This window comes from Hippocampus guttulatus, chromosome 6 (genome assembly GCF_054856545.1).
Source record: "Hippocampus guttulatus isolate MCC_2025c chromosome 6, RoL_Hgut_1.0, whole genome shotgun sequence".
Taxonomy (NCBI): Eukaryota; Metazoa; Chordata; class Actinopteri; order Syngnathiformes; family Syngnathidae; genus Hippocampus; species Hippocampus guttulatus.
In genome coordinates, this window is record NC_141266.1 from 10,584,279 (window position 1) to 10,604,202 (window position 19,924).

The window sequence follows — 19,924 nt, forward strand, 5'->3', positions numbered from 1 at the left end:
CGTCATCAAAGATGGAGGGGAATACGGTATATTATTGTTTCGTTCTCTTCATTATGAATAGTGGTTAACTTACTGTACACTTTGACTTGTATGACAGTTGACGCAAAACGCAAAACTACTAGTTAAAACATTGCCTGCATTTCATGTTTTGTTTTGTTTTTTTCAGAGAATGGATTGAGGTAGACTTCCAAACTAGTCATGATTTCAGGAAGCTAAAATTTCAATCAGAACCTGAGAAATATCACGACAGTACATCCCATTACACTGGAAATCACTTGTGCTACCCAAATTAAAGCCTTCGAAAACCCTCAAATGTGTTTCACCGCGCAGAAAATAAAATACTGTTGTGCTGAAATTTCTGAATAAGAAAAAAGAGATCGCTTGTTCTCGCTGAAACTCTGATGTTCATCATGCGAGCACAAAGGTTGTACCGTGATGTATAAATATGATTTACAAGGTGATCTATTCCCTCAAAGAATACCTTCATCAAACTATCACTTGTTTCCTTTGTTAGTTTAATGTATTAGGGTCAGCGATGTGTTCCAAACTTCAGAGAAATCTTTTCGTGTGCATGCCATCTGTCTGGCACATCAACAGACAAAACAAGCAAAGAGAAAGTAAACAGAGAGAAGCAACAGAGAAGCGCAAGGGTACACATGCAAAGAAAGAGAAGAGACCGCGAGGGATGTGGGGTGGGGTCTGGCGTCGGGGGGTATCCAGACGCGGACTCACTTTCTATTCATGGATCATAAGCAGCCATGAGATTGGCTTGGAATACCAAACCCATAAATCTCCCTCTTGCTTCTCCCCACCCTTCTTTCCATTTCGACAGACGAGGTTTCCAAGGCAATGGAGAATGAGGTCAGAGGTCAGGTGTGGTGACAGGTGGGTGGTGGACCATAGTCTAATCTGAACGAGTGATTCGACATAATAAGCCATTAATCGTACTCTACAAGTGGGTGTGAGTGCTAAGATCATTAGGACAGGTTCGGGGATGTCGAAAAATCACGTGTCAACCTTCCTTGATGTTGAAATTTACAGCATTGGACAATGGAGCTGCTGGGGGTTGGGGGGGGGGGGGTAATGTGATGACAAGAATCAACTCTGTGTTAAATTTGCCACATGATAGCAACTGAGTCTGATTCCTGACAAAATCCAGGAGGATTGTCAAGTCAAGTTTATTTGTAGAGCCCTGAATCATAAAAAGGGTCTCAAAAGGGCTTCACAGGCCCAGACTCAGGGGCAGGGATATGTGGTGCCCAGTGTTGGCCAAGGCTCTCTTAGCACCTTCACGGGCCACCTGCAAGTGGAGGGGAAGATTTTGATAAATGTGGTGCAGATAATTTCCACACGGTCATTACAACGAGGGACTTGGTTGGACTGTGCGCTTGGGTATAAAAAAATGGCACTTCTTGATTTTCGTGATGGAGCAAGCCTCGTTTACGTGTTTGGACATTTGGCAAAGAGCTTTGCGCCATGCTGGGGTTGTTGGACCGGCACCACTTTCGTTGACACATCGCCAGCACACCTGATAATTTTGTGTGTTAAAGTAAACTAAACGTGATCCTAATGGAACCCCAAGTACTGGTGCAGTAGAGGAAGCCGTAGAAATATTCTTCGGCTCAGGTGACGTTAAAGCCTACGTACAAAACTAAATCAAGATCAAATGGCAGAAGCTTCAGAGTGGAGGTCAGACGGGGCGGCATCTTTATCAAATATAGCAGTGGGAGGGATGAAAGCAGTGGGTGGAAAGGGAAGGCAACAAACAATTACAACAAGATTAAGATTAGGACACACAAGGTTAAACGGAAAAACACATTTAATTTGAAAAAAACATGGCTCAGGTTAGTGTGGATGCGGAGAAGAGGATGAATGCCAAATATGTCGAATCAAGTCAAATATATTTATATAGCCCCAATCACAAAATGGTCTCAAAGGGCTTCACAAGTTGACAAATATTAAGGTCATCCATCCCCTGATATTAGCCCCACAGGAGGGCAGGGAAAATGTAAACAAAATCCATCTGGGGAAAAAAGAAACCTTGAGACGATGTTGCAGATGTGGGAATCCCTCATTCCAGGGATGAACAGGCTGGAATGGTGGGTACCCCCATCTGCGGCCCCTTCTCAAGGTTTCTTATTCTTATCTTGTGGAATCCTGAGTGGGCAACATTGGACACAATATGGTCCTATATAATGTTTGTTGGAATAATGTAAGAGTCCATTTAGTAAGATGAAGAGCTGTGATGCATTTGGAGAGGTGGGTCCTCCTCTAAACCTGGCCCAGTTGGTCAATGTAGACATCACCACAGCAGTGTTTGTGGTCCACCTCTGCTCTAACTTTACTTGAGTCGTCAAATATGTCGTCAGAGCCGTAAAACTTTGCAAAGAAAAACTGAAAGACAAATTGAGGAAAAGTGGAATTGCAGTGTTTAATCGTTAAAATGCTTTTTAGAATTAAAATTGAAAGCCAATTTTCAGTTTTTAGGAGAAACAAGACAGAGGAATTTGAGTATTTTTTTTGTTCCCTCATACCCTGTAACATCATTTTTCTCCAGCTTCAGTCCAGAGAGGAGACAGGCAGGGATGCTGTCCCGGAACACCTCAGAAAAATGGCCCGCAGGTCAGCTCTGACGATGTGTCAGAAATGCTTGTCAAAATCTGAAGACAATCCTTGATGGGCATCCCATGCCATCTGCTGGACTGCTGCAGTTAACTCATCCAGAGTCAACATTTTCGGGCTGCTGCTTCAGCTGAGGAAAGCCACCTGGTGTTCTGCACTCCTCTCTCACAGTCTACTGCATGATTGGCTTTGGTGAGCCTTTCTTCAAACTTCTTATGCTTAGCTCCAGAGGTTGAACAGCTGTTTTTATTTGACCAGTGGAGTGAGATGGACACTGCTAACCCTAACCCTAACCCTAACTGCAGAACACACACATCTGGGGGTTTCCCATCTCCCACCACAGTTTCAAGGAGCAAAACACTTATTTCCCCATTATTCCCCTAAAAGAGTGCAATAATTTCTTGATAAACTGCCAGTAGCACTTGATTGTTTGGCTTGGGGAGCTGAATAATTTTACACTCAGTGGTCAGTGAAGGCAGCAGGACAAATGTCAACCTGCATGAGTTTGGAGTAGAGCTGGAGAGGATTTGCTAACAGGGTAAAAGAAGGTTGTTTAAAACTATGCTAAATAACACCCCAGATGTAGTTGACTGTAAAATTAAACACACCGCAAAAGAATTACACACTGTAAAATAAGACATACTTTATTTTAGAAACATTGCCACTGCTTGCATTGAATGGGAAATCTTGTTGATGAGCTAAAATTAACATCGAGGTCTGGGAGTGATAATCCTTCAAATATTCCCAAAATAATCCATCCATCCATCCATTTTCCGAACCGCTTAATCCTCACTAGGGTCGCGGGGGGTGCTGGAGCCTAACCCAGCCGTCTTCGGGCAGTAGGCGGGGGACACCCTGAACCAGTTGCCAGCCAATCGCAGGGCACACAGAGACGAACAACCATGCACGCGCACACTCACACCTAGGGACAATTTAGAGTGTTCAATCAGCCTGCCATGCATGTTTTTGGAACGTGGGAGGAAACCGGAGCACCCGGAGAAAACCCACGCAGGCCCGGGGAGAACATGCAAACTCCACACAGGTGACGATGTTTAGAATAGCTAGATTAGCAATTTAATTTCCTTAAAACATTGATTGGGGAGGGGAAATGCAGAAAATGACTGGGTGTGTGGCTACAATCATCTCTCATGCTTTAAAAATGGAAAGCAAAACGGAGACGTGGAGAAAGTGTGAGCCCACCCTTCGAAGGGATCGCAGAATAGTCAGCATGGCCAAAACGAGCCAATGATTATCTTCAGCAGATTAAAAGACCATGTGAAGTTATCTGCAAGTCTGACATCTGTGTTAAGCCACTCAGAAAGAAGCTCTCACAAAGTCCATCTAGTTTAAAAAGGACATGAGTTGAAGAGGTCACAGTTTGCCAAAGAGCACATTGACTGACTTGAACAGAAATGGATAAGCAAGAAAGGAAAATTAATCTATCTATCCCACATTGAAAACAGTTTTTGTTAAATGTACTCAAATGTACATTTCTTTTAAGTACACTATGCATATTATAATATTGCAAAACGTATGATGTTGTTTAAGACTCAATAAAAGTAGACAGTTCCAAGTGTGTTTCCATATTAGCACTTTTCCACAATGGCATAAAGATGTTCCGTTCAAATAGAAATATACAAACCATCCACACATCAGAGCACAAAAATACACAAGACAGATAGACGCACTGCCTAATTTGAAATGTAGCGCTGAGACCCTCTGCTGGGCGATTTAAACAGCACATCAAAAAAACAATTACCTTCACCGCAAATGTAATTTAAAAAGGCATCCGCGAGCCACGATCGAGTGATAAAATGTCTCACTAAATAAAGGAGAACAGCGAAGAATCCCGTTACCTGCAACCCTATTACTGTGATTAAGGTGACAGCTCTTGCAAACACCAAATTAATCATGCATTGAAATATTTACCTTTGATCGAAACTGAGTTCATCAGGCCTTGAATAGTTTATTAATTATACAGTATTATGAATGAATGAATATGTAGCAGAAAACCTGAAACGTTATCTATCTATCTATCTATCTATCTATCTATCTATCTATCTATCTATCTATCTATGAATATTAAATATCTGGTAATAAGGCTGACAATACATTCAAGTACGGAATTTAAAATGATTAGACGAAAGTTGGGAACTGATTATTGGCCCAAAACCTCCAATCAAGTGTGGAGTCTTTAATTTTGAAATTGCAGTAATCCATTTAACAGATTAGTTTTTCAGTGACAGACTTCGGTTCGTTCATTGGCGTCAAAGGGTTGATGTGTTGCAAATTAAAAAGGCAGCTCTGTGACGGCCACCAGGCATGTACAATGTCTGTTGAAAAATCCAAGGATTCAGAGGATGATGACGATTCTGACTGCGACAGCGAGTCGGATGACCAAGGTTCATTTTTCAGCATATTTCTGACCACTTTCTTTTACGGTAAGTTATGTACTTTTATTAACGTTTAATAATGTAGGCAATCGCGATATTGTGTGGAAAATACAGAAATACAGTACAATGCAGTCCTATGATTGTGATCATTATGGCTCTGGCAATGCCCTGACGTCATCTTTAATGGCCGTCAACGCGTGCTGCAATGTTGGAAATGTATCCAAACATTGGACCCTTCCTCGCTCCTTTATTGTACTTTTCTTCCCTTGACAACATAGTTTGGGGACAAATGCAAGCCTATACTAGGGGGGAGTCGCGCGGATGCAGGACCTAGGAGGTACACATCAAGAAATGAGATAGGATAAGAAACCCCACATGTTTATGCTGTATTCGAAGAAGGTGGGAAGCCGGATTTATCCCACGCATATCTTCCCAGTTCCGACCTCAAGCGTTCGAGGCAAATGTAAACAAGAAAGATGACTCAGTCCGATAAATCGTTTACATTTTGACCTCCACAAAACCTTCTTCATAATTTCCGTAATTTATATGAATAAAGTAATATTCAAATCATTTCAGCCAAAAACTTCATGCAGAGATAACGGCATGTCATCACGTAGTCAGTACAAATCACGTTGTGTTTACACAAGTTATTTCAACCAACTAAATTAATAATAAATATATGTAAATGTTTATAATCTTGTCAATTATATTTCGTCATTCGTGGTCTGTGCCTCCATGGCGTCGCCATTGTCCAGTGACGTCACATTGAAGTCTGTCAGTGAACTCGGGGTACTTTTTCCCCCCCAAAAGACTTGGCAAGTACACACCTTGTCCAAGTTCCGTCGCAGTTTGATGACGTATAAGGATGTAACATGCGTCGAACAATGTCGTTGGAGTAAATTTGCTCATTGACTATGTCATTGTGTTTAGTAAGCGGATTTTTCATGTCGCGCATTACGTAGTAGATACCTGAGGAGTTTTATTATAAAGACGCTTCATATCTTGCTTATCTGAGCTCATGACCTACCTTATCATAGCATTGTAGCCCAGTTGCATTGCGCAACAGTGTTGACAGATGTGTTAGAAGGGACGCAGTTTTGCGAGTCACAAATTAGTCTCGCATCAAGGTTGAACGCGTTTTAGTTTTTTTCTTAATGCTGTGTGAGGTAACGTTGGTTTCTTCAAGTAGATTTTCTTCGAAAGTCGTGGTGCCTGCGAGGCATTCGCAACATGTTGAATATTCCAACTCAGTCGTTCCCTGCACCCAGTTCCCAACAGCGGGTCGGCCAGTCGGGGAGGACCAAGGTAAGAAAAACACAACTAATACAATTCTTTGGGATCGTACCCATTTATTGGAAAGAATGAATAATGATCATGTGTCCTCATGTGTATGGTTGTCCTTTACATACCTGTCAACTTTTCGGAGCGCCAACCTGTATAAACTACCAAAAAAATCCTTATAAAGAGCAAAAAATCCTTATAACATACCAAAGCATTTTATATGTCAAAATGACGGCAGAAAAAAACCCACGAAATTTTCAATGATATTTATTGTAGATCTCCATAATACAATGTCTGGTTAATGTCTAATCATCATTCTACTTAGTGGCATTACTGTGTTCAGAGTTGTATTCCTGCTTTCCTTTTTTCACCAACTCCAAATCATTTGGAGTTGGTGAAAAAAACCCCCGGAAATTTTCAGAATCCGTATGATTTGTGCGATACGGCCATATACGTAAGATTCACCACAAAATCCGTATGAACTATGGCTAAACCGTATGAGTTGACAGGTATGCCTTTAAATTGTAGGTTGCCTTGAAGCCAGGCCACAGTCTTATGGACTGGATTCGGTACTCCAAAAGTGGAAAAGATCTAACCGGTTTGAGGGGGCGTCTAATTGAGGTTACCCATGAAGAATTGCAGAAACACAACACAAGGAATGACTGCTGGACTTGTATACGAGGTAAGCATGACCCAGCTGTCACAAGAGACAACTTGCAGATGCTTGTGGACTCTTGTCAGACTGACAGGCGCTCACAACCAAGGGTTGACATAACCTTTTTTTGTTTACCAGCCGCTGTGGCTAGGGGTCATGTCATGCTTACCGTTGAGATGCCGTTGTATTGTGTATGGCACCCAACGCGAACCCAACTTCTCTCTGTGTGCTATAAAGCTGACTACTGCTGTAGCGTAACATGTAGTGTTTGCTGTAACACAAATTATATTAACGTCAGAAGTGTATATACATTTTCGTTAGTGTTTGGTACAATTGCCTTTAGATATCTATCTATCTATCTATCTGTCTATCTATCTATCTTTTAGTATATTTTATTTGTTAATGTTACTTTTGTTCCCAGTCATTTAGTGTTTTCTTTTCAATAACTGCTTCCCCACGTACAATTAGTTGTTTTGTGATTTTATTTCAAATAACGCCAAACTCAATATTCAAGTTACAGCACAACTAATGCATCTAAAAGTCACAGTGACACAATTGATCAAAGTATTTCAAAACATTTGCGTGAAAAAATAATCAGAAAACCGGCACACAGACTACTTGTACTGCTTTGTAGAATAGTTTAACATTGACACTTAACAAGCTGCCTGTTGGCTGATATTTTTGACTTTCAACTGAGGGCACTGATACCTGAGTGAACAAATGATGTTTGTAGGTATGGTGTATAATGTCACTCCCTACATGGATTACCACCCTGGTGGAGAAGATGAGCTGATGAAGGCAGCAGGCATCGATGGCACTGACCTCTTTGACCAGGTGTGGACTTTGTGTACTGAGTCCTAATGTTTCCATTCAAAATGGCACTGTATAAACTGCATACACCTTCATGTATTTATTACCTGCCTATTTCTAAAACCTATATCTAAAACATTTTTAAAGATCCTAGTTGGTATTTGGGGCTTGACTTTGACTTCAAATCTAAACTGTTGCCGATTAGACTCTACATTACTGTGTTCTACTTGTCCACAGGTCCATCGGTGGGTCAACTATGAGTCCATGTTGAAAGAGTGTCTAGTGGGCAGGATGGCTACAAAACCCAACACAGCAATTAAAGGTATTTTCAATACAGTTGGGGGATTTTTTGAGAAAAAAAATACACATTTACACAAAAATACACATTATGATAATGCGTGTCCTTTTTGTTCTATGTACCCCCACTAGTCTGAACACAGTATTATGATTGCAAATGTGTTGGTAGAATAGGAATTAAGCAGATCAATCCTCCAGTTGTAAGACATCAATGGGCACAGCCAATTTGACATTTGACTGCGCTGTCGTCGACAGGAAGTGACTTCAAAGTGCCTTTGGCTCACATGGCATACATCACGGCTCTGGCTGGGCTAGTTCATGATCAATTTGTATCGCGATAGACACATGATCACTATCAATTGAAAACACCCTCAATAAATTGTTTGATAGAAAAAAAAATCCGGAAGCATAATGACAACCCCGACATTGTGCATGTTGTAGGCAGAGACTGCAGTGTGGTGTTTGATATGTGCCACTATTACAAGCACATATGAGGTGATTTTGAGCACAAAAGTGTGTTTTAGCACAGCCGCTTCTGGATATGGACTAATCGACAGGGAAACAAACGAACAAGAATTGTGCATGTGCTTGTGTGTAGCGTACTCATGTGGAATGAGAGTGTGGCGTAACTTGGTTCAAATAAATGACCAGGCCTTCATTTAATCTTTATATTGACCGCTTTATGACTTGTTCATAGTTGTGTCGACCTCTTATTAAAGGTTAAATATTGTACGTTAAAATAATTCAGCTGAATTCACCTTTTTTCTTTTTTTAATTCTCGTATTTGTTTTGAGTAGTTAAAAAAAAGTCAATAATTATCTAGATTGAGCAATATGAAATACTTATATCACGATACACTTTTCAGCTGTATCATCCAGCCACGGTCAAGGCTGGGTTTGGTCATGAAATTTTCAACTTGAGTTCTACTTTAGGACACGTAAGACACTTTCTTTTGTTAAGGGAGTGAAGAGTCGAGGAAACTATAATATGCAACTTCCCCCTGAGGTGAAGCAACCTCGCTGTAATTTTGGTTTCATCCTTTTGGGTTGTTGACGGCATGACAAAACCAATGAAAATGTTTTTTTTCTAACCAAGAAGGTGACGAACTAATTCAATGAGTCACTTGTCTGACAAAACAGAGTGAAAAAGGACACAATACTGGTAACCAAGATCATTGCCCATCGGAAATGAAAAGCATAAAAACTCACGTCATAGGCAAAGACCAATGTGTGTGTGTGTGACCAAACTTCAAATTACAACACCAAACGTATGTCGGTCTGAACTATTATTTGAAGTATTGGCAACTTCCTCACTATATTGCCCAACATTATGTATACACGTGGCCAAGTTAAATGGAACTTTGATTTAAATGAGATTTTTTTTAGCTAGGAAAAGGCACAACAAATGTAGAAATAAATTATATGAGCAATAGTCATCTAAATACTTGCTGTTTTGATAGATTTTTACAGATTGAAAATGATTCATATCTCTGATGTACAATTTTAAGGAAACAATCTTTTGCTGAAATCTAATGGATGCCGGTTACTTCGAGCATAATCTAGCGCATTTCTATCTTTTCATACGTCCTTTTTCTACACTGCATATTGTGAGTAAGGTTACGCGTGGTGAACCAATCCCAGCTGACTTTGGCCGAGAGGCGGGCTACACTGTGCACTGGTTGCTAGCTAGCTAAAAGCAGGATGATCCACAATCACTTCGAAAATTGTGTGCAATTCAGTCTTCAGTTAACCTAACGTACAGTACATTTTTGGGCAAATGTTGGAGGAAACTGGAGCAGTGGGAGTAAACCCGCATGTATTATTATTATGATAAGCGCGGCGAAGCTCATACACAAACTCCACACAGGAAGGCCTCGGTAGAAATTCCAACCTTCAACGTTTGAACTGTGGGGCAGACTTGCTCACAACTGTGCAAATCAACTATAAAGTGTACATCTATTTTAATCGAAAAGAGCACAAGTGTTGAGAGTCTTAACGTCTTACAATTTTTGCCATTTTCTGATTTCATTTCCTTGCTTAAAAGATGCCCATCCAGGCCAGGGTATGAATAATTTTGGGCCCAACAGCTTCTGCCAGAAATGTTAGGCGTTATTAACTTATTTAATAAAAGAATGTTCATGTATGTCTGTTACCAACATATTTTTTTGATCTCCCATGGATGATTTGTAGCGGTTGTGTTCCAATACAGAATTGCAATACATTAAATGTGCAACATAGCACAAGCAGTTACCGTAACAGTAATCAGCAGGCACCTTACTTATGCAAATTTTGTCCTTGAATACAATTGTATCCGTGTGATTTATTATTATTTTTTTTTACATAATGTCCCCTTCACCCCCGTTTTTTAAATTATTATTTTTTTTCTCCTCAGCAATGATACCACCACCTCAACCAGTCTTCGCCCCCTCTAACCAAGTGTCTCCTCTGCCTGTCAAAGACTCTCGACCTCGGTATAAAGAAGACATTTACAACAGGGAAAAAAAAAAAGACTACATCAACTCATCTTTTTGTTTATGCTGTACCAATTATGTGTTGTTTGTACAGGTACGACTGGTTCCAAACTGCAACAACGGTTCATCTGGTTATATATACACAAAGGAAGGTAACAGCTCATCTGCTTCATTACGCCTGAGTCATAATGTTAAATGATCAAAAGCAGAAATGTGCCTTACTTGGGATGCACTGAACTCATTTTGTGTACCGGCAACTTTATATTGACACATTTAGCATTGTTCTTTACACATGTTCGTGGATGAATTATGAGAACCTCCATCTGTATTTTTGGGTTGATTTGTTCATGTAGGAGAGAATAACTTTTGATGAGCTGTCCACAGTGGCGACCACTGTCCCGGGAAGGGCAAGTCCAGTTGTGAGTTGGATGCAGTCTGAACTCATGCCATGCCAAAAGTCAATCGGTGTCCACGTATTCTTACCATGGACACAATAACTTCACCATTGGGTTAATTTCAATTCTAATATGAGCCAGACACATGCTCGGAGGATAACATTGAAATGTTTGGTTATTCTTTAAAAAAATTTTTTTTAATGCAATATGCACAATAGTAAGTTTGGAGTAATTCCAGGGCTATGCGTTACCTTTAAAAAATAAATTTTGTATTTTTATTTTTTTATTTAACAATGCAATATTGTGATACCACTCTTAGATACCCAACTCTGGCTGTACCGTAGTTGATCTTGAGGCTGGTGTACTACGAGTAGAAGTGCTGCTTGGGAAAATGTCCTTCATGGTACATTTACGTGAGTAGAAATGGCGTTTTTTCTATCTATGCAAAGACACGTTTTGTCATTTCTTTAAGTGTGTTGTCGAGGATGTTTTGTCAGTCTTACAAATGCGTATGGTTAGAATATGTGGTTCTAAGTCAAGTAAATTAAATCTGCTTATTGGTATATGTTGTGAAATCTTGTTTATTCTGTTGTTTTAGGTCTTTCAGAAAATGTTGATGGAGACATTGCAGGTAAGATATTGCATGACGGGAAAAGAGTGGGGGGAAAAATTCTGCCAAATAGCAGGATTGTGAATGATATACTGCAATGTCACGGAGGGGGGAGTACTAAAAACATTTTCAGCAGCTGTAAATGATTTAAGCTTTGCTTGCCTTGTTTTTAGTCTTACACTGTACTGCCATTTTGTCAACAGTTAACACCGCCTACTCCGTGGGAAAGATTCAGGTGACCATTCGCAAGCAGGCAGAAGGAAAATGGTCAAGTTTCGGTGAACCATTGGAATTCCACAATACATTTTTAAGCAAAAAAGACAGAGGTGAGCTTCAAATTTATAGAAACATGCATCCATTTTCCATTGCTCTTTTATCCTCATTAGGTTTGTGGGTGAGCTGATGTTAGGCAAGAAGAGGTGGGGGGTACACACTGGACTGGTCACGAGTCAATCATAGAGGCAATCATTCACACTCACATTCACATCTATGAGCATTTTACAATGAATAAACGCGCACAGCAGATGTTAAAAAGTCTACACACCCATGTTAAAATGACAGTTTTTTGTCATAAAAAGACTGAGACCATGATGGTCATCATCTTCGAACTTTTTCAACCATTAATGTAACCTACAAGTATAACCTTTATAAGTCGTCAAAAATTTAAATTGTGCCACACGACGGCCACCATTTTAAGTGCTTTAGATTTTTCTCAAAATAAAGTTCAGACGTTCTGCATTTCCCTTCTACATTGTTCATCCTGAAAAAAATGAAGTAATATCCTTTCCAACTCGTACTGTGAAATAAGTCTACCGAGTGAGATTTTGGTTTTGATGTGAAAGATGCAATGCCGGAAAGCTCTGTTGATGGCACAAAATACATTTTAGATAAACAGGAAGTGCAGCAGACGTGGTGCTCAGTTATTCAAATCTCATCAGCTAACGCTGGATATGAAACACCTTTTTTTGCAGCTCTTTTCTTTCGGGATTGTGTGTTGGTGTCGAAGACTGAGGTGAACCATAACACGCGTGTGTTTCAGTTGCAACTTCCACGTGGGACTCTCATGCATGTGCCTGTTGGGAAACACGTCTACCTCAAATCCCTCATTCAAGGTACCCCCCCCCCCCAAAAAAAAATCATATCATCACCTTTCTCAAATAGTAGCCAAACTATTTTTTTTCTCCAGAAAATAACTGAAACAAATGCTAGCTACTTTTTAGGACTTGTTGTTGAAGACTACCGGTAATTGTAATATAAGGAGGAGGCAGCTGATTTTATCAGAGGTGGCAGCATTGTGAGAGTTTTTAGGATTTTTTTTTTTCCTTCAAAATATGACTTGGGACATTATTTTAAGACAGTGACTTTATTCAACACTGGCAGATCGTAAAAAGAAAAAAGAAGAATATTTAACATTTTGCTGATCTCCTTGTACTCCTGATCAGTGTGACTCAGTCACCAGAACTCAATGTCATCCAAATTTCTTTTTATGTTCATAACTCATGCAACAGCGCAATTGGATCTTACGCCCCTCATTTTCCGGAGAAAGTAAACTCGTAAAACATTTGCGGACTCTCATTTTATTTTTGATGCCCATTAGTTGACATCACACTGAACAAATCAAGTTTCAATTGCCATGTCTAATTAATGATCCGTATCCTTCATCTTTAAGAGATGCTCTTGATTAAAATGACGTTCATTTCTGCTTTCGCAGAGATGGATGAACAGATAAACACGCACTTCAAGCATTCCATCCCATTTGAAGATGCAACTTGCGTTTATGCTTTTTACAGGCACAGAGGTGGTGCGACCATACACCCCAGTCGACCAGAGTCTTTCAGTTGGCCCCGATAGCTCCTCAGAAAAAACGGGCCTCTACCTCATGGTTAAGGTTTATCCCGATGGACTGCTGACTCAACATCTCCACAGCCTACACATAGGTCAGTCTTTTGCCATTTCAGTAATGGGAGAGTGAGTGATGAATTTACTCTTAAAACCGAAATGTTTTGCATGATTTCACATTGTTCTCATTCAACAAACAAATCCATCTTGAAATCAGTGTCGATGAAAGTGACTGCGGTCGTTACACTAACGCTGGTCTTAACCAGTCAAGCAAGCCAGAGCCCTGCTATTAGTTTGAGAATTAAATATTATCAAATGTACGTGCCCTTCCGTGAAAGCAAGCTGATTGTATTTAGGTTTAATCCAAAAAAGACATTTGCAAAATCTGCTTTTACTTACTGACAATAATCAAATTTTTGGTCTATTTTCTGACATGTTATGAATCAAACCAGTAACCAAAATCAGAATCAATGTTTTACATTTTCTGCATTGACAATTCGAATCTCTTTTTTTTTCATGAAAGAATTGAAATTCTTGTGTCTTCATGTGTTGTTTTGTATTATTTTGTCATTTTTTTGTTAACTTTTGTTTTGATAGCGGCGCGGACAGCCGCAGCAGCTCCTCTTGTTTTATGTTGAGAGGATTCATTCAGGAATGGAAAAAATAAGAGATCAATCCATGATTAAAATAATCGTATATTGCTGCCCCAATTTACATTATTTTGTTTTTGTCTATTGTGGTTGTGGTATGAGCGATAAATGGAGGGTTACTATAACTCCATAAAAAACAAAAAGTCCAGGTCCTATATTATTTAGGGGGGAAAAAAACGTTTTTTAAATGCTCAAGAAAACATCTTATACAGGAATGCGAATAATTATGGGGGCTATATGTGAACCATGACATCATCAAGAGCCTTCTCTTAATTCCCTAATTTTGTGAAACAAGATTCATTTCATATGTAATGCTCAGTGAATTCGCTTTATATGCTCCCAACAATTTTAGTGATGTTCATTCGAACTTTGTTTGCTGTCACTCTCTAGGTGACCATGTATCCGTTAGTGGTCCGGAGGGTACCTTCAGTCTCCGCCCACTTCGTGATACCACAGTCCTCTACCTTTTAGCAGCAGGAACAGGCTTCACTCCAATGTCTCGTCTCATTCGAGTGGCCTTACATGAGAGCTTTGCTATCAGGTCTGTAAAAAACAAACAAACAAACAAACAAAAAAAAGGACACCCAAGCATGTATATGTTAATCCTGAGTTTGATTTCTAAATCCTTCAGTCAGGAAAATGATTCAATCAGTAATGTTGCACTGCTTCTCAAGAGGTTGTGCTCAAAACTCTTAATCTGTCACATTTTGAGGAAGCGCTTGACTCATTTCTCTTGAAACATACCGTATATAATGTTTAAACTGCAAGTATTCGGTTTGATTGTAATCGGTGATTCCAGTTCAAGCAGTTGATAGATTTGCCCGTTGTATTTCGCAAGTCTGCTCGATAACGTGGTTGTGGTCCAAAGTTTTCATAGACCCCATCATATGAATAAATAACATTCATTTGGGGGTTTTATTGATGTATTTGACTCATTTATTTTCTTGTGTGGCAATCATAATACTAACAACACAGCGCCTTTTAAATGCACACACAATGCACGTTGTCAATGATGACGTGGTCGCTTTAAATCATCGGGATTTACGACAGCTCGTAGTTTCTTTACATGCGTGAAAAAGCTTTCGGTCAAAGCGGTCACTTTGACAAGCAAGACTCAGAGCTGAAACAGAAACGTAAAGAATTAAATCATGGAGTATAGGTCATTTATTATAAATATATATGTAAATACATTCTTATTTTTAATCATCATTGACCAAGTGCTACTTGTAAATATGGCACCCTGTAGAATAAAAAAAGGTTCAATGAACAAGCTCAAAAGGAATCTCATTCATCTTCACGGTGAAGATGTGACCACAACTTTGTGTACATCTGCAGGAAAACCCACTTGCTATTTTTTAACCGGCGCGAAGAGGACATCCTGTGGCGAAGGGAACTGGATGAACTAACTGCTCAGGATGAAAGGTGACCCCTCCCATTGATGAAAACTTCACCAGAAGTGTTTTATAATTTTTGATTTGACGTGACAGAAAGTTAGTTTAAGTGATGAGAATCCCTTGAGGGGTTTTTTTGGGGGGGGGGGGCACACAAATTAATAATAACCGGTAGAAATATTTTCATGTGAAAGTAACAAAGAGCTATAAAAGACATTGAATATATGATGAATCATTGTTTTCATTTTACTTAATGTCTCACTTAAATACATGGGCTGATACTGGCCTGATTACCCAACTCAAGCAGTCACTACTACAATTCCGCACTGATAAGAAGGGAGCATGCTCAGAATATTTGTGTTCATGTGACTCCCGTCAGGTTCCAGGTGGAGCACATCCTTTCTGAGCCATGTGAAAGCTGGACTGGCAGGAAGGGCCGCGTGGACGATACAATCATCAAGGATTTTCTAAGTAGGCCGCAGGGCGCAAAGTGCTATGTTTGTGTATGTGGACCCACACTCTTTACTGAACAGACAATCAGGTATGTAAAACTGGGGCAGGTGGGTAGACAATTTATTTGGATGACATCCTGGGTTATTTTGTGATTATCTGGCCGAGTCGCCGTTGCATTCTTGAGAGTATTTTTGATTGGCCGACCTCTCCTGGGAAGGACGATAGCTTTGTAAGATTTTCATGGCTGATAGATTCCTACCACTTTGTTGATTTGTTCTTCAATGTCTTTGAATCTCAGCCCAATGTGCGGAAACCAAAGTGCTGCTTTTCTTAATTCCCAATAATGTCCTTCAAACTTGTGGGGATTGTTGGTAAAAGAACAACTGTAGTTTATGAGAGCTTTAACTAACTAACAAGACGCAGCACAGGACAGGGCAAATTGCTAGCTACATGTTCTTTGTTGGCTAGTTGTAGCTCACTGATGGAAAACTGAGCATAATATCATTGATATTGTTTGGGGAAAGATGAAATATGTGATGGTCAATCCGACATACAAGAGATGAACCTGATTTTACTTTTCATCTGTCAGGTTGGTCAAGCAGCAAGGTTTTAGTGAAGAGGAGATCCACGCCTTCCAGGGCTGACGTGCTCTGCTCTGCTGCAAACCTGCAAAGACTGAGCGTGCCTTCAAGTGGCAGTCAGACTTCACTTTAATTTATACCGTACATTTACAGTGTGTGTGAGAAGAGGACATTCTATGCACCAAAGTTGTGATGACATACACTCTTTCACTGCCAGCTGCTTTCAGAGCAGCCAACCCCACATTGCCCAGCCGTTTTAGAGCATTTTGCCCTTTTTTTTTCCTCCCCAAGACCTACAGAGTATTGTTTTCTACTGAGTAAAAATATTTTGGATGGCAAATATGTTCATTTGTACTTATGAGTACGTTTGGACATACTTTCTACATTCTAGTACGTCCCAGTGTACTCACACGTATGTTCAAATGTACTCGCAAATATGTTTGAACGGACTTATAAATACGTTCGAACCTACTTGCAAGCACGTTTGGACCTACTTGCAAGTACGTTCATACATACGTGTAGGCTAAATGCTGCAAATGTAGCATTTCCCATAATGCCACAGAGGATTGACTTTACCTTACTAAATGTTTGCTTTTCAAACGTATTGATATAAATAGAAAAGATTGAAGTTCATTTTTTTCCCCATAATGCCATGGCCTTTGCCATTATGGCGGAAAATGCCAAACGTAAATCATGCACTGCAGACATAAGACCATTAAAAATTACAAATGAATAATGTTTATTTAATTTTGAACATAGCAATATAAAGTAGTCCAAATGCAAAAAAAAGAAAAGAAAAAATATATATATTCTTTCTTTTTTTTTTTTTTTTTTTTTGCTCTTGCATACACAAATCTCTTGCCATCCTCCAGTTTGACCCAAAGGTCGCAGGCTGGGGACGATCACGAGGAAAGCCTCGCAGCCGATGGCTCGACATCATTGAGGGCGACCTCCAAAAACATAGAGTTGCCGTGGAGGATGCAGAGCAGCTAGCACAAGATCGCCAGCTTTGGAAAAATCTGGTGCATATGGTCAGCTCATCGCACAGGGACAGGATGCCCCGAACCTCACTGGAGCATATGTGCAGATCTATCCTCAGTGACTTTGTGGTCAAATGCTACCTTTGTAGCATTTAGCCTACAAGTACGTTTGAATGTGCTTGCGAGTATAGGGGTGTTCACACTGCAACTTTTACTCCGGTGTAGCACGGGGGCTGCCCCCCATAGAGCATTCACACGTACAAAGTTATACCGATGTAGCCCCTGAAAACGGCTTAAACCGTAGCAAATTTAACCCTACTCAGGAGGTGGTTTAAAAATTTACTCCGGAGTAAATGCTAGTTTGCGGGGCAGCACTCATATAAAATGGGATGTGTGAATTCTACAGGGGTAGACTCGCTACGCGTAAGAAGAGTTGATTACATACGGGTATTGCATAACTTGCATCCTGGGTATTTTGCACTTATTTCCTTTCTCTCTCATCCTTTTACGGTGTCTGATAGACCACAGCGTTGGCTTTGTCTGGAGAAGTATAAGCCATGGTTTTTCGATATGTCACAAACAAGGCGGGGTACTGTATCGTATTGCACGGCCGCAGAAACTGCCATGTGAACGCAAGTGGGGCTGCAGCGGGGTTAACACGCTTCTCTTTCGTAAGCAGCGTACGTGTGAACGCTCCACAAAATTTACACCGGTGTAAGATATATCGCAACAAAATACATCGGTGCATCATCGATGCAAATGTGTGCCGTGTGAACACTCCTTATGCGTGGACGGATTTGCCAGTCTGAATATTTTACTCCACATTGGCAGCTCTACACGCTTCGGTAGTTTTTGATGAAATGTGAAATTGACCAGAATAGACTGGCCTCTGCGACTAAGGGGGGAAAAAAAAATGTTACCACTCGGTAATCAGCAGCAGACAATCGGTTGGTTTTACTTAACACACCTCAAGGACATTGTGAGTTAGATTTTTTTTTTCTTTTGTGACACATCTTAACAGCTGAAAACAGTGGTTTCCTTCTGTAAACCTCTCGGGACATTGAATCGATTGGAACGGAACTGCTCTCTTTGTCTTAGATGTTTCGCCTCTTATCGGAGTAGACTTCATCAGTTCATGCATTAAGTCTCGGTTCGGACTCCACCAGCTTAAATTGGTGTGGCAAACCCAACAATTTAGACTCCCAAGTTGGAGGCACACCCCAACCATGAATGGGTTCAACGTACATCAACGGTTGGGTTTGTCGAAGTCCAATTGCGCCACTATTCTCTGCACCCCCTCAAAAGAAAAGTAATCGTTGGCTGTTAAAGGTTTTACTCTGACCAACTGATCAAGATGGAAAAATTCTCAGCTCATCCACTGGCCCTGTCAGAACAAATTTGAAATGAATCACAGTTTCTAATATAGTTCAAGGCACATACGCCCACGTGACTGATTCTGAACGCCCCGGATAGATTTGATTGACAGACATTTCAGCACATAGAAGCCATTTGATTGGCCAGAACATCTGAAACCCATACACAGTACATTCGTGGAAAGAGTGGAGCCTGGAGAAACGCTTTGAAATGAATAGAACAGACTATTGGCAATAAATGAATCCCATTATAATCAAATATATTAGAATTTACATTGTTTAGGTACGTGCTTCTGATGGCAATTAAGCAATTAAAGAAGCCATTGCTGCCCTAGACGGCTCACCACTGTTGAAAATCATGTCCTTCCGCTCAACAATTATGTACTATTTTATATCTACCACTTATAATTGCAATAAAATTGTTTAGCCGTGTAATGTGACAAAGTGTGAATAGGTTCGATTATGAATTCTTGTGCAAGCCACTGTAAATCTGACATCAGGAAGCAAATGGTGGCATTCAAGTTTATGAAAAAGTTGTAAATGGTATCAAAGATACAAGATCCAAATGAATGCAATTATGTTAAATAAGCAAGTACTGAATATTGTATGCAAGCGTAGCACCGGATCTGTTGCAGTCCACCGAGGGTCTTTAAGTGCTAGTCGAATTGATCCAGAAGCAGATGGACTTGCAACTGCTGTGGAAAAATGCCATCCTAGAACATGCTGTCCTGTCCACCCATGTAATTTAATTTTATATGGTAGAGAATTTCAACCTGATAATATCAACTGTGTCAGTTGGTGCCCAATAAAAACATGAATGACCTCAAACAGGTGGAGTGGAAGTGTTTTGTCCCGTGCATCATTGGAGTTGTGCGCTGACTGTTCTCCTTCAAAGCTTTCAATCACGCTAATTTGCACTTCTGCATGAGATGGTTTTGCTTCTTGAAATGGGGACAAAAAAGCAGATTTACAAGGCACTTCACTACAATATGGACTTCAGCCCAGACCACTAGCGAGGGATCACTGTACTCGTTTGCAGACATTACGTATGGAAAAAAAAAACTTGCCTCGTGTAGCACATGTGTCATCATCCACTCCAAGGTCATGTATAATTCATGAAAGCA

The 19,924-nt window shown here is 40.2% G+C and overlaps 1 protein-coding gene across 2 annotated transcripts; it reads left to right on the forward strand.

The window, feature by feature from the left end:
* The first annotated feature begins 4,875 nt into the window (after nucleotides 1–4,875).
* Nucleotides 4,876–19,628, forward strand: cyb5r4 (cytochrome b5 reductase 4). Of its 2 annotated transcripts, XM_086113898.1 has the most exons (17): nucleotides 4,876–5,063; nucleotides 6,205–6,320; nucleotides 6,825–6,978; nucleotides 7,685–7,785; nucleotides 7,999–8,083; nucleotides 10,450–10,528; nucleotides 10,623–10,680; nucleotides 10,882–10,947; nucleotides 11,243–11,336; nucleotides 11,522–11,554; nucleotides 11,737–11,859; nucleotides 12,505–12,645; nucleotides 13,324–13,470; nucleotides 14,413–14,563; nucleotides 15,358–15,444; nucleotides 15,793–15,954; nucleotides 16,456–19,628. In XM_086113898.1, the coding sequence occupies exons 1-17, from the start codon at nucleotides 4,901–4,903 to the stop codon at nucleotides 16,508–16,510; spliced, it is 1,815 nt and encodes a 604-aa protein (XP_085970024.1). In that variant the 5' UTR covers nucleotides 4,876–4,900; the 3' UTR covers nucleotides 16,511–19,628. The 2 variants fall into 2 exon arrangements, with proteins under 2 accessions (XP_085970024.1, XP_085970025.1); XM_086113899.1 differs by lacking the exon at nucleotides 10,882–10,947.
* The last annotated feature ends 296 nt before the right edge of the window (nucleotides 19,629–19,924 follow it).